At 39.2% G+C, this 15,195-nt stretch overlaps 2 protein-coding genes across 3 annotated transcripts; both read left to right on the top strand.

Moving 5' to 3' along the window:
- Positions 1 to 3,902: 3,902 nt before the first annotated feature.
- On the top strand, positions 3,903 to 8,456 carry LOC117625800. Its single transcript, XM_034357363.1, has 3 exons — positions 3,903 to 4,552; positions 4,715 to 4,831; positions 4,913 to 8,456. The coding sequence occupies exons 1-3, from the start codon at positions 4,220 to 4,222 to the stop codon at positions 8,162 to 8,164; spliced, it is 3,702 nt and encodes a 1,233-aa protein (XP_034213254.1). The 5' UTR covers positions 3,903 to 4,219; the 3' UTR covers positions 8,165 to 8,456.
- A 596-nt stretch (positions 8,457 to 9,052) lies between these two features.
- Positions 9,053 to 14,519, top strand: LOC117626073 (uncharacterized protein At4g19900-like). 2 transcript variants are annotated; one of them, XM_034357715.1, is made up of 5 exons: positions 9,053 to 10,647; positions 10,736 to 10,885; positions 11,617 to 11,751; positions 12,384 to 12,578; positions 14,301 to 14,519. In XM_034357715.1, exons 1-5 carry the CDS (start codon positions 9,272 to 9,274, stop codon positions 14,428 to 14,430), a joined length of 1,986 nt encoding a protein of 661 aa, XP_034213606.1. In that variant the 5' UTR covers positions 9,053 to 9,271; the 3' UTR covers positions 14,431 to 14,519. The 2 variants fall into 2 exon arrangements, with proteins under 2 accessions (XP_034213606.1, XP_034213605.1); XM_034357714.1 differs by lacking the exon at positions 14,301 to 14,519 and adding an exon at positions 13,571 to 14,203 and having other exon boundaries at positions 9,063 to 10,647.
- The last annotated feature ends 676 nt before the right edge of the window (positions 14,520 to 15,195 follow it).

Here is a 15,195-nt window from a genome sequence, read left to right as displayed (position 1 = left end):
TGTGCAGTTGTATGATTGGGTTTTGTGCAAGGTTTATGAAGAAGAATTGAGTGCCAAGAAAGTACCAGAATCGAACAATCAAGGCAACGCTGCCGATGAAGAAGTTACTGGAGAGCAACTCCATCCCCATGTAGGTTTCTTTAATGATGGAAGTCAATGCGGGAACCAGTGTCCTTCAACAATTGCACTTTTTCTAAATCATGATAATAAATAATTCATTTTTGTATATTATGTTCTTTGATCTGCAGATAAGAACTTCACCCTTGGAAGATCTATTTGGAGCAAAAAAGAGGCGATGCTTGTCCAAGAAATATTCAGGCCAATTGCCCCTAACAATATGTACAAGCTCATATCGAAGGCCTTGCTTACCGGAGCTTCCCTTCGAAGTCGTCATTGAGATTTTGAGCCGGTTGCCTGTAGAGTCTGTACTAAGGTTCAAGTGTGTGTGCAGGCAATGGTGTTCCACGTTTCAAGAAGAAGATTTCATTGCAAAACATTGGGTTCGGGCCAGTCCTCTACGACTTCCTTATCGATACAGATGGGACTATAGCTATTCGGTCAGTTTTTATGAAGAAAATTTCAAGCTTATCGGTAATTCTTGCGGCTTGTTTTTGGAGAAAAATTATTCTTCGCAAGTTTTCCGTATTAGGAATTTTGCGATGCACCAAGTACTCTACTTGCCTCATGCGCTCAATGCATACATCAACACAATGTGTTTTGTTTTGAATTTATCGACTGGTGAGTGTAAAGTGGCATATTTTTATATCCAGGGGAATTTGGACGCTGAAGTAGGACTTAAAGTTTTAACAGTTGGAATTGATTGCCAATGGAGACCTCTGAAGCTCTCCAACCAAACTATATGGGGGCAACATGAAAAATATTTGCTGAAACGACATATTCTAAAGCCAAATCAGACTGAAGGGGCTGCTCATTATGTGGAAATCATTAGAGCTGGACAAGATTTATACCTAGAAGTTCAGTCTTTTGATCTTTGGACTGAATGTTTCGTCACTAGTAGACTGCCCGAGCGGGTGTTTGGAAACTTGGAAAAAGTTTTTGTGTTCAGTTGGAACCACCATTTGGCTGTTGGTGAGATTGTAGAGGAAGCCCTTAATATATTGGTGCTGGAAGACTTCAAGGACCATAAATGGAGTGAAAATAAGATCGTAGTTCCCTATAAATTTTTAAAGGACAATCCAAGTTTGAAGAATCAAATTTGGGCGCCAGTCAGAGTTATTTATGGTAAACTTGAGTTGCAGGGAGTGAAAAGTTTTCTTACTTATGATATGGAAAGGGAGATAATTACAAGGATCGAGGTCGGTAACGATCCTGACAGGGAACATTTTGCTTCACATAAACCCAGCCTCTTGACTTTTAAGGGGATGAGACCGAAAAGAGTTAGGTGCGATTAGAGTGAAGTATGATTTCACTCACTTACATAGTGCCCAAAGCCTCCTCAAGTTGGTGTTCAATCTTCTTATGGATTTTTTATGTTTTCTCTCTTTTGGAAATTTTATTGTTATCATCATCTTTTGCATATTGTTTCTTTTTTCCATTGACTAATTTGAATTAACCAGCCTATCCTTCCTCATATTATTTCGAATCTTACTGTATATATCGTGCAAGCTTCAAATTTGTATTATGATATGAACATAACTGGAGGGTGCCCCATGTGAACTAAAATCTTGCCTCTGGCTCTTTTGTTTACCAAGTTCTTTTTGTTCTTTTTATAAATAAAAAAAATAAAAGGTTAAGTATAACAGTTCAAAGATTATAGCAAAAGCATAAGGAAAAGAAAGAAAGTCCAACAAAAAGAAAGAGAGAGAGAGAGAGAGATGAAATGCCATTTCAGGGCTAAGTGTGACCTCAATCCTATTGGCAATTGGTTGATTCACTCATCTTATATTAGTATACTGCAGATGCAGAAAGTTGTGCTTTCTTTCTGTGTTGACATTGGTTAATCGAAGTAATAGGTATCAACTATCAACTTTCTTTCTTTGTCTCAGTTAGTTTTTTTGATACAAACGATATTCTATACTTTAATATAAACTACAGAGAAGGGGATTTGAATTCGGATGCAAAGTGGAGAGCACATCCAATCTAGCCAACTTGGCTAAAGCCCATGTCTCCTTCTGTGTCTCAAATTTTTAATTTATTATAATCTACATATGTCAGAAGAAAAAAATTGTGGAAATATTATTGTCATCCTTGAATTTGTTATTTGGTTTTCTGTGTGTAATTGGTTTCCAGTTTTTATTATTTTCCCATTTAGTTTTCTATTCCTAGTAGAATTGGGAAATATTATTTTCCTATTTCTAGTAAGATTGGCATTTTTCTCCGTACTTCTCACAAAATTAGATCCTTATTAAATTAAAGACCTCCTCCTATCCCCAGTGTATTTGCTATTTTTTAGGGCTATGGATTTCTTTTGAGGAAGAAAATCAATCAATGACGAGTTAGTGACATGTTTTTATCGACTGGTGAGTGTAAAGTGGCATGTTTTTATTGCAAGAGAGCAGAGTTGAACGGTGAAGCAGGTGTTAAAGAAGTGATCACGAATGGCGACCCCTGAAGCACAGCAACAAAACCGACATATCGCTGCTGAGGCAGCGTGTGCCGGAACAACAGTGCTTAGGGCCAAATCAGATTGCAGGGGCTGCTCTGCTCAGACGGTGAAAGTTATTAGAGATGGACAAGATTTGTTCCTTGAAGTTCAGTCTCTTGATCTTTGGACTGAATGCTACTTCACTACCAGAGTGCCCCGGGGAGTGTTTGGAAACTTGGAAAAAGTTTGTGCTTTCCTTTGGAACCAACGTCTGGCCGTTGCTGATATAGCAGGGGAAGCCCTTAATGTGTTGGTTTTCGAAGATGCGGGAGCTAGGAGCTAGGAGCCAGGCGCCAGGCGTGTGGCCCATTTTTTATATTATAAATAGTATAGCCGCGCGGCTATACTATTTTTGACACGTGGCGAAAAGGCTCAGGCCGAGCGGCTATACTACGGTTTTTTATTAAAAATAATATAGCCGCCCGGCTCTACTATTTTTGACACGTGCGATACCCGCGGGCCTATTTGTTAATTTGTATAGCCGCGCGGCTATACTCGGGGGTTTTTTAATAAAAACAGTACAGCCGTGCGGCTATACACGAGGTTTTTAAATAAATAAAAAGAGTATAGCCGCTCGGCTATACTAAGCGAAGACATCAGCCAAGCGCGCGCACCTCAAAAAGAGTCGTGCAGTTAGGGTCATCGCCGCATAAAGCAGGGAAAAAAAAAAAATTGAAAAAAGGGCCAGGGTCCCACGTCGTCGTTTAAGATGATCTGCGTGGCTCCACCAGCGTAAAGCCAAAAACTCTGAACAAATTCATTCACCACTCTCGAGAAGCCACGGCGCGACACTTCTGTCTGTCTCTCTCTCTCTCTCTCTCTCTCTCTCCCTCTTCTCCTTCTGCTGGTGTCTCTCTCTCTCTCTCTGTAGGTTTGTATTGTATTCATATATATTCTGCTATTTTCTCGCTACTATTTCTCCGGGTTCTTTTTCTTAAATTCAAATTTTCAATGCTGCTTGTTTTTGCTTTCTGTTTCAATCCATAGCCTTTTTTTCTCCTGGTCCAGATCTCTCTTTGTGCTTGTGTTCGCTTGACGTTCTGTTTGATATCGTAAATTCTTTACCGATAAAGTTTATCTAATTTGCTGTGTGTATGTGTGTATATACGTGTTATATAATATATATATATGTCAGATAAAAATAAAATTGTGGAATTATTATTTGTCAGAAAAAATGGCATCTTAGTAATGAGAAATAGTTCCTAACTGTACCTCCTTTAATCTTTTATTTTTGGAAAAAGTTATGATAATAATTTTCTGAAGATTCTTAGTTTTTCGGGGTATGCAAGTTGAGGAAATTTTGTGCTTCATAGACTAGGTTTACTGAAAGAGGAGGAGAAAGGGAGAATATGTGCATGCATTTTCTATTGGAATGAAAGTGGTATAGAAACAAACTGATTATATTAATGTTTGGAATATTTTCGGTGTCATATGTTTATTGCAGTAGTTTTTCTCAGTCCTGGTGTACAACCGGTCTGACACAAAATATGTTTGATTATGGAAAATTTGGATTAAACACCTCACTGTCAGGACTTATACCCTTGTGCTAAACCCTTTTCAATTTTGTACTTAACCCAGTTTTGAATTTCAAAATTACCTGAGTAAGCAATAGTTATGGTTCCCATGATGAGTGAATTTGACAGCCTTTTGCTAAGAACAATTATGGAGTCAGACGAGGAGCAGGATACTTTTCATGGAGTTTATCCCGAATCCGGTGCAATTTTCATGTCAAGCAGTGTAACAAAAAATGAGTGTTTTAGACGAAGACTGTTTGGCCTTCCATCTGCAAAAGGCCACTTTGTTGAGCAGGTTAAAAGAGGAATGATTTTGTTTCTGTTTGAATATCAGAGGAGAGAACTTCATGGTGTTTTTCAGGCATGCTCTGATGGGACAATGAACATTTCCCCTCGTGCATATAAGTCATCAGGAAATCAGTTTCCTGCACAGGTACCGTATGACTAATGTGGTCATATCCTGTCATCATATATGCCCTTAAATATTTTAGCTGGGAGAAGGCTTTTGTGCTTTTGTTTACCTTCAGTTATCTAGTGTTTCCTTTATGTTTTGGTTTATGACAATCTGATTGATTCTTGTTATTCATTTATCCAGGTAAAATTCAAACAAATATGGTGTTGTCATCCACTTCATGAATCTGAATTCAGTGATGCAATCAAAGAAAACTATTTTTCTAAATGGAAGTTCAATTTTGGTCTCTCTAAAGCTCAGGTATTCTTCTTTCCCATTCATTCAGACCCTTATGGGATTAAAAATCACCTTCTTGAAGTATTGTATCATGGATATTTGTAGGTTCGAAGGCTTCTAACATTGTTCAGTCCACGAAAGGTAGAAGATCAATGGCCTCCAAGAGAATTAGCGAGAAGTAAAGAGTCAAGCCCAATGTACGCTACTGCTAAAGTCAGGGAAGTCGATGAAGGCAGGTCTGTATTGAATGATAAGGTAAACAATGAGCTTGATGCTGACAACAATACAGAGCCAATGATGACTCAGTATATGGGGACCTCCTTTGAGAATGTTGGAAGAGAAGATGGTGGCAGGCTGGAAAGTGATAAAGTAGACAATAAGAGTGGGGAGATCGTACAGAGTGTGAATTTTGGGCGCTTTCTGGATAAAGTTGGAATGTACAAGAGGGCACAGAATGAACTTAATGTGGATATTGAACATGTGGCATCCATGTCAACAGAGTATCCAAAGTTGAGTAAATCTGGATTAGGCGATGGTGCCATGGTAATGCAGGGAACAGCAGCAAACGTCAATTACTTGGATGTTGAGATTGGGCCAGCTAGATCAACAGAAAATCTTGGCTATCCTTTTGAAAAAGTTAGAATTGATGATGATTCCAGGTTTTTAATGAGTGGTAAGTTGCAAATTGGAAATAGTGAAGGTAATGGTTTTGGGCCAGCTGTTTCATCTGAGTACCCTGCTTTCTTTCAGTCTAGTCTGGATACACCCGTCCGTCCTGGCATGCCTGTTCAAGAAGCAGGTTCTTTGATTCAAGATCAAACTAGATCAACCTCCACTGTTAGCCATCAAATGGAGCTGCAAATCACTAGCCATTCTTATACAGCATCCTACGGAGATGCATTTGTCACCAGCACTCTTCCCTATGATCCTGATGCTCTTACTCTGAACCATCCATGCTCACCGTCACCATCGACGGTGGTCAATCACAGTTCAAATTCTGTTCAAGATTGTTATGACCAAGCTGGCATTCCTTCCTTGAGAAATCAGGCATATCCTTTGTATACTGAGCCAAACACAACAAATCGAAGCTTAGGTGACACTTCTAAGTTTGTTGTTCGTGTCCCATTCACAGCACCTGACCATTATGAGCTCTCATGTCACGGGAACATCATGCCTTTTCCAGGGACGGCATACTCTGAAGAAATGGCTTTAGAATCCACTGGAAAAAATAGTTATGGAGAACCATTTTTGAAGCCTTCTTTAGCATCTGAAACTTTATCAGAAATTGGAAGTAATCAGAGGGAAATCAAGAGCCATTCATCTTATCCTTCCTTCGTGATTGATCATGGACATTCTGTTGCATCACAAGACAAAATTGACCATGAAATAGCACATAAGGTGAAATTCGAACAATTCACTTCTAGTGTAACTCCACCAGAGGAGCTTGAGTGCCAGTTACAACGCCGTGTTCATCCTGGTGATCGGGGCAGTGTGGACCACCATGAGCATAAATCTTTTGATCCTGATCTCAAGTCTTTTGAAACTTCTGAAGGAAGGAGTTCTGATCTTGTGAATAACAGAAGTGTGTTTTCTCGTTTGGGGTTGAATTCAGATAAGCATGTCAAAAAGTATAGTACAGATGCTGCATATGAGGAAAATGATAAGGATTCATCAGTGGATGAAGTCATGTCAATGCTGAGCAAGAGTCTCTACGACTGGGTGAAGTCAAAAAAATCTAAACCACCTACTAGACGACATGATGTAGAGAAGTTTAAGAATAAAAAGCAGACCACAGTACACTCTGAGTTGGATAGTAATTACTTGGAAATGATTTCAGATAAGTCAAACATGATTTCTGCTACACCCACTGAAGATAAAGATGATCAAAGGAGTGAAGAGATACCATTTGTGGATTTTAAGCGGCGGAGCAAATTGCGGAAATTTAATGGTGATGACAAAGCTAGAGCGAATGATGAAAGTGCAGGAAGTGATGGAGTCTTGGGTGGGCAGCACAAGAGAAGGAAGCTGATCAGGCCAAACTTCAGTGACAACGAGCCACTTGATGATAAAAGGAAAATTGCAAACACTTCTCTGATTGTACAAGTATCGTCAAAAGAACCTCTTCATGATGTTGGCGGCCCAATTGCTAGCCTTGCAAATAATCCTAACATTCAGAATGACCTTGAGTATAAGGATCCTATTTTTAACAAATCGCCTCAAGATTGTTATGAGAACAGTCAGTTCACTGTGAAGGAGTCAGCCCTGCAAATACCTAAACCAAATTCTGGAACAGCAAATGAATTTTCTGTATTTGAATGTAGCAGAGGCAATGAACTGGAGTTGCTTCCAAGAGTCGAACTTTGTCCAAACAATGCTGATCTTAGTATCGGTAATGTAGGCAGCTTAAGGAATCTGCACTCTGAGTTGGAAAGAGTAGCCAAAGAAGTTGCAATTTGTGTAGATGCTGGTATAGGTAATAACCACCACGGATCCAATGATATACAGTCTGAGGCATCTCTTAACACTGATGGTTGCTTCGACAAACAAGAACCATCTCAAGAGCACAGATCCAGTAAACTATCTGAGGCATCTTTTGGCACTGTCGGTCGCCTCAACAAGTCAAAACCTTCTCAGGAAGTTCGGGACCTGAATGTCCAATTTGGAGAGAGACTTTTTATACTTAGTAATGGTCTCAAAAACTTTGAACGTGATGCTTCTAAGCATGTGGGTGAAAAGAGGGATGTTCTTCCAATCAGCAGGGGTATTGTTTGCAAAAGTTCTGACATTGGTACTTCTGAGAATGTGGAAGAGAGGAAGGATGTTCTTCTAAGCAGTCGTAGAGTCAGAAAAGGCGAACTCAGGAGAGCCTACGACCGCTCTGAAACTGATACTTCTAAGCATGTGGTCGATAGAAAGGATGTTCTTCCAATCAGCGGCTGTAGCAAAAGCTCTGACACTGATACCTCTGAGCCTGTGGAAGATAGGAAGGATGTTATTCAAAGCAGTGACGGAGTCAGAAAATGTGAACTCAAGACGACCTACGACCCCTCTGAAATTGATACTTCTAAGCATGTGAGCAGTCAGAAAGATGCTATTCCAATCAACGGTGGTAATGTTTGCAAAAGCTCAGACATTGGTACCGCTTTGAATGTGGAAGACAGGGAGGGTGCTCTTCAAAGCAGTGGCGGAATTAGAAACTCTGAACTTAAGACAGCCCACAACCAAAATACAAGATTAACTCGTGATTTTGAGTTTGATGATGCTTCTGCAAGTGTTGACAGTGAAAGAGAAAACAAGAGGCTGTGGAGTATTTTAACCTCCAGGTTGAATAATCTGAAGAATGCTCAACAACAGTGACAAGCTCCTGGATTTTGGTCGATGCCATTTTTGCGTAGGCTCTCTGATCTTGGTTATGAATTCAAGTACTTTTTTTTGGATATGTTGACTGGAATTTTAACTTTCAAGTAGTCGTCGGGTGTGTCTGGTGGTTTTGTGGGTGATGATGACTTCAAAATGAACGTTGTCAATCTGCTAGTTTTGAGGGCTCACCTCAATCTTGCGCTTTGGCAGGAAACACGAAATTCAATCTCAATGTTATTAACGAATATATATCTAATGCTTATGGTGCCGTACAATGTATGTGCTAATATGACTGCTCTTATACCCACAGTTTCAATTTTGAGAACAGTCCATCTCCATGTGTGTTTTTACTTGTTGCAGAAGTTTTCAAGCGTAGGAAGACTTTAAACTTGTTGAAGAAAAAAAGAAAGGAATGCTCAGAAATTGGGTATGTGAGGGGTGCCCACAAAACCACCATAATTGTTCAAACTGGCCAAGTGAAATCAATCCAACCGATTTAGGTTCGATTTTTACATTAAAAAAATATAATCTTAGATTGAACCAAATCAAAATGCAATTGGATTAGTTTCGTTTGGTTTGAGACTTGGCTTTTCTCTTGGTTACTATGTTTCATCTACAATGTTGATATCTATTTCTTCATCTTCAATAGTAAAGAGTTTTGTCAATTATTGTTAAATTTGCAGTATCAACTTCTCTTTGAGATATGTAACAAAATATAGAATGTTTGCATAATTGTTTGGGTAGGTAAATGAACGACCAAATCGTCGACATTAATTTGATTCGATTGTGCTACTAGTTTGAGGTCTAAATCTAACCAAAACAAGATAAAGAAAAAAATAAATTAATGGCACAGGAAGAAAATAAAATTTGTGTTTTTATTTTGGCGGAAAATAGTAGGAACATGGATCAAAATATTAACTGGATTTTGCTCTAACCCACCAAAAGGTGACATTTTTGAACAATTTCCTTGATTGTATTACTGAAAAAGACTGCAATTGTGAAAGCGGGCAGTTATTTGCTCGCTCTCTCTCTCTCTCTCTCTCTCTCACTCCTCTGCCCTCTTCCGATGACACCCAAACCTCGCAACCCCAAAACGGACCCAAAATGCTGAGAAGCATTCGGTCCCGACGGCCCCACCGACCCCGTTACGGCGTTTACATCTGCGCCGTTATCTCCGCCCTCCTCCTCCTCCTCTCCGTCTCTCTCCTCTACACTCGCCTCTCCCACTCCGAATCTCACCACTTCCACTACCGCCACCAGAACCCCAATGCTCAATACGGCGACGTTTCTCTCACCAACCCCCTCATCTCCGACGAGCTGAACGACGGCGTTTCCATCGCCACTGAGGACAAGATCGACGAGCTCGATGACGTCGCAGAAGAGACACCTAAAGACGAGGAAGTGGAGGACGAGGAGGATCCGCAATCCGACATTTCTCAGTCGAAGGTTTCTGGGTATGTATTTGATCATGTAACTGGGGTTATTAGGAGGGGTTTCAATAAGCGTAAAATTGAGGATTGGGACGAGGATTACAATGGGTTTACTGCGGGATTGGGTGCACTAGATAAGAGTAAGGTCGCGTTTGGATCTGATGATGTGCCTGTGGATATGGAGGTGCGGAGGAGGATGAGTGAGGTTGTGGGCATTGAGGACGCGCTTTTGTTGAAGGTGGGAAGGAAGGTTTCGCCGTTGAGAGAAGGCTGGGGAGAGTGGTTTGATAAAAAAGGCGACTTTTTGAGGAGGGATAGGATGTTTAAGTCCAATCTGGAGATGTTGAACCCTTTGCACAATCCAATGCTGCAAGACCCTGATGCGGCTGGCGTTACTGGGTTGACTAGGGGTGATAAGGTGTTGCAGAAATGGTGGTTGAATCACTTTAAGAAGGTCCCATTTACCGGGAAGAAGCAGTTGGGAATTTCAAGCAGGGCCCGAGAAGTGAAGCTTTATGAAAATGGCGGTGAGGGTGGGAAAAAGGGGAGTAGTAGTGGAGATGGTGTTGTGAATGTAAGTGGAATAGGTTTAGGAACAGAGCTTGATGAAAATGAGAATGATAGGAAGGCCGGTAAGGATTTGAATTCTGGTGCAAATGGAAAATCTAATACGGATAGAAATTTATCCTATATGAGTAATGCGACTGATAAAGAGATTGGGAACACTGTTGAACAAATTAGTGATTCTGATCAAGTGGGTGGCTTCAAGGATGAGTTTTCAGGTGTTATATATGCAGATGGCAAGAGATGGGGTTACTATCCCGGTTTGAGTCCCTTTTTATCATTCTCAGATTTTGTAGATACATTTTTCAGGAAGGGGAAATGTAATATGAGGGTGTTTATGGTGTGGAATTCTCCGCCTTGGATGTATAGTGTTCGACAGCAGCGGGGACTTGAGAGTTTACTCTCCCATCATCGAGATGCCTGTGTTCTAGTGTTTTCTGAGACAATTGAGCTTGATTTCTTTAAAGATAACTTTGTAAAGGACGGGTAATTTCTTGAAATTTGCTTATTTTAATACATTTATTTGTTGATATGCTAATCTACATTTTGTACTGAGGCAATTCTTTTTCAATAGTTACAAAGTTGCTGTTGCAATGCCAAACCTTGATGAATTACTAAAGGATACTCCGACCCACATATTTGCTTCTGCCTGGTTTGAATGGAGAAAGACGAAGTATTATGCTACTCATTACAGTGAGCTTGTCCGCCTTGCTGCTCTCTACAAGTAAGCTTGTTTAGTTGCATAGACATCTTTATACGGAGTAGTGAGTTTTTTGACACCACTTGTGACTGTTGTGAACTTTTTTATTTGGTACAGTATTGGTAAACATGCACAAAAATATATCTATAGTCATAGATCTAGAACTTATGTGGGCATTACTGATCATATTTCTGAAGAGAATGCATGAATAATCAAAGTTTTAAAATTTTTTATTTTAACAAAGCTGTGTACTAAAAATATAGTCGCACAAGGGAAGTTAACTAATTTCTTTCCCTGTTTTGGAGTGTGGAGGGAAAATATGAAATGTTTTGTCTGCAAGATATCATCCCTCCAAATTATTCGGAAAATTTCATTCCCCTTGCTCCATTCCACTTCCATGAATTTTTTTTTGACAAATAAATTTTAAGTCAGTTGCAGAGATGTCATATTGTATTTGCTTAGGTGGTTGAGTTTTATAAGACTGCAACTTTTGTTAAGATGAGAAGTTCAATTTTTGCGCAACACAAGATGAGTTAATTTGCCTGCTGAACATCTCTTGGAATACTTGATGTGTGTGTTAAATTTTTATTTTCTATGAATTGAGTATGGCCATTACCTTCCTTTCTGATATTATCAAGTAAGCATGTGTAGGCTACCTTGAATAGGATAGTACACTATACATAACTTCAACATTTTTTCTGTTGAGGGTAAATATCAATCTAACTTCAGTTATTCGTTTTCTGTTGCATTTCCAGATATGGCGGAATATATCTTGATTCTGATATCATAGTCCTGAAGCCATTATCTTCACTTCGCAATTCTGTTGGTAAAGAGGATCAACTTGCTGCAAGTTCTTTGAATGGTGCTGTTATGGCATTTGAGAGGAACAGGTATTAAAATACTATATCGGGCAAAATCATTTTGAATTGGACTAATTATATTAAATATTTTTATGGTGAGGTTCTTTTGCATTCTTGGGTTCAGTAAGTAGCTTTTATGGGTACATTGTCTAGAGTTCACTCGTAATGCTTGCCCTTCACCTCATCTATCCTATTGGTTTAGGAATTCATAAGCAGGAGCCATGGCTTTCTAGAATTTCTTTTTCACATTGCACTGAGCCAATAATTTTTTCTATTAATGTTCTGGGGGGAGATATTAAACGTTTTGGTGGATATTAAGTAGCATTGTTTAATACAGTTACATTTGTGTGTGTGCACTGGGCTATATGTTCATGTGTATTTAGTTACTATTCATCTCACGCATCTCAAAATTGTTGATGAACTGCAAAACCTTTATTGAAAATACTCTGGAGAAACAGAGTCCAGGGCTAGAAGATATTTGCATTTAAAATTAGGAAATTGAGTCATACTTCGCAATTTTTAATGGCATTTTCTGTCTCCGTTTATTAACTTTTTTGTTTATATAATTTTGAGTGGCACTGTTGGGGAGGATTTTGAACTACTATATCGAATTGTGTGAAAAAAGTTTGGATTTGAGATTTTTTTTTCACGTTTGCATGCAGTCCCTTCATAATGGAGTGCTTGAAAGATTTTTATATGACATATGATGATACTCGTTTGAGATGGAATGGGGCTGATCTGTTGTCAAGAGTTGCACGAAGGTTTTTGGGCGTTCGTAATAAATCAGTTAGACAGCTGCAGTTGAAAGTGCAACCTTCTTTCATCTTTTTCCCAATTACTTCTCAGAATATCTCAAGGTAATCTTCTGGTTAATTTTCTTCAAAGCTGGATGAGTGTTGCAGGGTGTGCTGTGAGAGTGAATTGATCTGTGAAAATTCACTGTAGATCACCAATCACATCCCACAGCAGTCCTGCAACATTCATCCCTCATTGGAGAACACCCCTGACGTTCTCATTTCTTGCTCCTTTTATGCCTTATATGGATGCATGTGGTGTAGGTGCATTTTGCTCGTATAATTTTTTGAGTATGTGTGCTATTTTTTTCTTTTCAGTTTGTCTTTGAGTTCTTATGGTGTCATTTTTATTCAAATACCACTATTAGGAAGTTTCTTTTTCATAAGAGCAAAACTATTAACAAGGGTGTTTCTTTAAAGAAGATCACGTACAGTAAATCACGCAATGCTACTATTCTGAAACTAATAAAGCTACCTCAGAAGACATGCTGTCCACCCATATTGTCTTTGAATTAACAGTTCCTTTCTTAGCTAGATCTCCTATTTAGCTGGCAAGCGAATCATACGGTCATGAATGGTCAAGAGCTCCATTGCTTTTTCACAGAAGATAAGCCAAAGTCAGAAGTTCTAAGATTAGTTAGTTTATTTGTATCAATGGTTAATGCTCAATAGTTTATAGAAGGCAGGTAACAGGTGTTATGATTATGGTACTGTTAGCTTTGACCGAACGCAAGTTTGATTTGTCTTTTCACTCACTGATAGCATGCAAGTTTGGGCAAAGCATGCACATGCATCAAGGGTGACTGTTTTTGTTCACGCACTTGATAAATTGCCTTGGTTAGTGAGCTGGGAAACTCAATTTCTTCAAGCATTTTTGTAACTTCCTACATGCCGGATGGGCAAAGGCTATGTGGGCTAAAGAGTTCTGTAATCATTGGAAAAATCAAATACTCTTCAACATTTTTTGCTTTTATTTAGCAGTTTGTCATTTCTGGTTTACAAATCTCCCATGGCACTTTCCTCCTTTATGAATTAACCCAATTGAATTCAAACAGATATTTCACTGCACCGACAACAGAGACTGAAAAAGCTGAACAAGATGCTCTGTTCAGAAAGATTCTAAATGAATCGTTGACATTCCATTTTTGGAACAGCTTGACATCCTCTCTCATTCCAGAGCTAGAGAGCCTTGCTACCAGGCTTATTGACCATACTTGTATCCGATGCACAGATGTTTTGTGAATTCACTTGATTCCTCTATTTGGTCAAGACTGGAGGTCTAGATAACATCCAAGCTATTACACTTCTGGCTGATGATTAAAAGATGGGTGTTGACCTGCATTGGTGATCTGACTGTAGCTTGGGGACATGAAAGCGCAAGCCCGTTGTTGTGGTTCTTGGATCGTGCATCTTCTTTGTATGCTCATGATAAAAAATAATAAAAAAAGAAGGGGTTTTTTTCCTTTAAATTAAAAAGAAAAAAGAGTTGGAGTTGCTTAGGTGGCTTTTTTTGGTTAAATCATTAGTCTATGCCATTCTTCTTCGTAGTGTAGAGTATCTCTGATCAAAGGTTTAAAATGCTATATTTGTTTATGATAGTGGTTCGGCAAATCATTCACCTGTATTAAAAGAGACAATTTGTTACTTGTCCACATGGAAATATAGAAAGATGCCTTATTCTTTATTTATTTTCCCATGATTCTCTCTCTCTCTCTCTCTCTCTCTCTCTGTGCACAGTGATGCAATGTGTTCTTGCTGATGCCTTCATATTTAAAAGTTGTCCAGGGTCAGGTTTTTTAAGCATGGACTCCTTGAAATTGTCCAACTTGCAAGATACAAACCAAGTGTGCGCTCAGCATACTTGATGGTTCCTCCCAGAAACAACAGGATTGTTTTGTTGGTGGGAAATGATTGAATGAAGACATTATGCATGGCAGCAATTACTTGGAATATGAGGCGAAGAAAATGCCTTAGCCACAGCGTGTTATCTTCAAGAGCAAACGCAGTAATGGTGTAACGAGAATTGGAGGCCAAAATGCCAAAAGATCCTCATTGTTATTGCCTGGACCTCGCCCATCGCCTTGGTCTGGGCAGTTTTTTTTTCAGATTTTTTTTTTTCCCTGACTTGAAAGAAAACTAAACTCACGTTGTCGCCTCCACCAAATTCAAGAAAATCAAGCTGTTTAATTACCAGAATATCTCGGTTGGATAAGAACCGATCCAGGTAGTTAGTGGGAAGGTTTAGTATGAAAGGTTGGAAGGAAGGTTGCAAGAATATTGTGCCTGATAAATTATGAGAAGTTTAGACCAATATGCATGAACAGAGAGAGAAATTAACTGAAGAAACAGAGCTCACAGGTATTCTTTTTTTCTTTTTTTTTCCCTTCTTCTATTTCATTTTTTACCTGCAAAAACAGAGAAATGGCTTCGAGGCAAAATGCGTAGTAGAAATCTGAGTCTTTTGAGCAGCTTTGATTGAGACTCAGTCTGCGTTTTTCCACACACCATTCTCATCACATGGGATGAGACTGAGTTTAGGACACTTGACTATCTCCAAGTAGGTCAGGCCTGGAAACAACTTCAATCCATCTGCAACTTTTCCAACAACTTCAAGCGCACCATTTGCACAACCCATTTGCATTGTTTCCCGTGACACAGTTTGAGAGCCATCATCAATGGA

The sequence above is a fragment of the Prunus dulcis genome, chromosome 4, assembly GCF_902201215.1.
Source record: "Prunus dulcis chromosome 4, ALMONDv2, whole genome shotgun sequence".
In the NCBI taxonomy this organism is placed as follows: Eukaryota; Viridiplantae; Streptophyta; class Magnoliopsida; order Rosales; family Rosaceae; genus Prunus; species Prunus dulcis.
The sequence above is the reverse complement of the archived record's forward strand: the minus strand, read 5'-3'. Positions and strand labels throughout refer to the sequence as shown.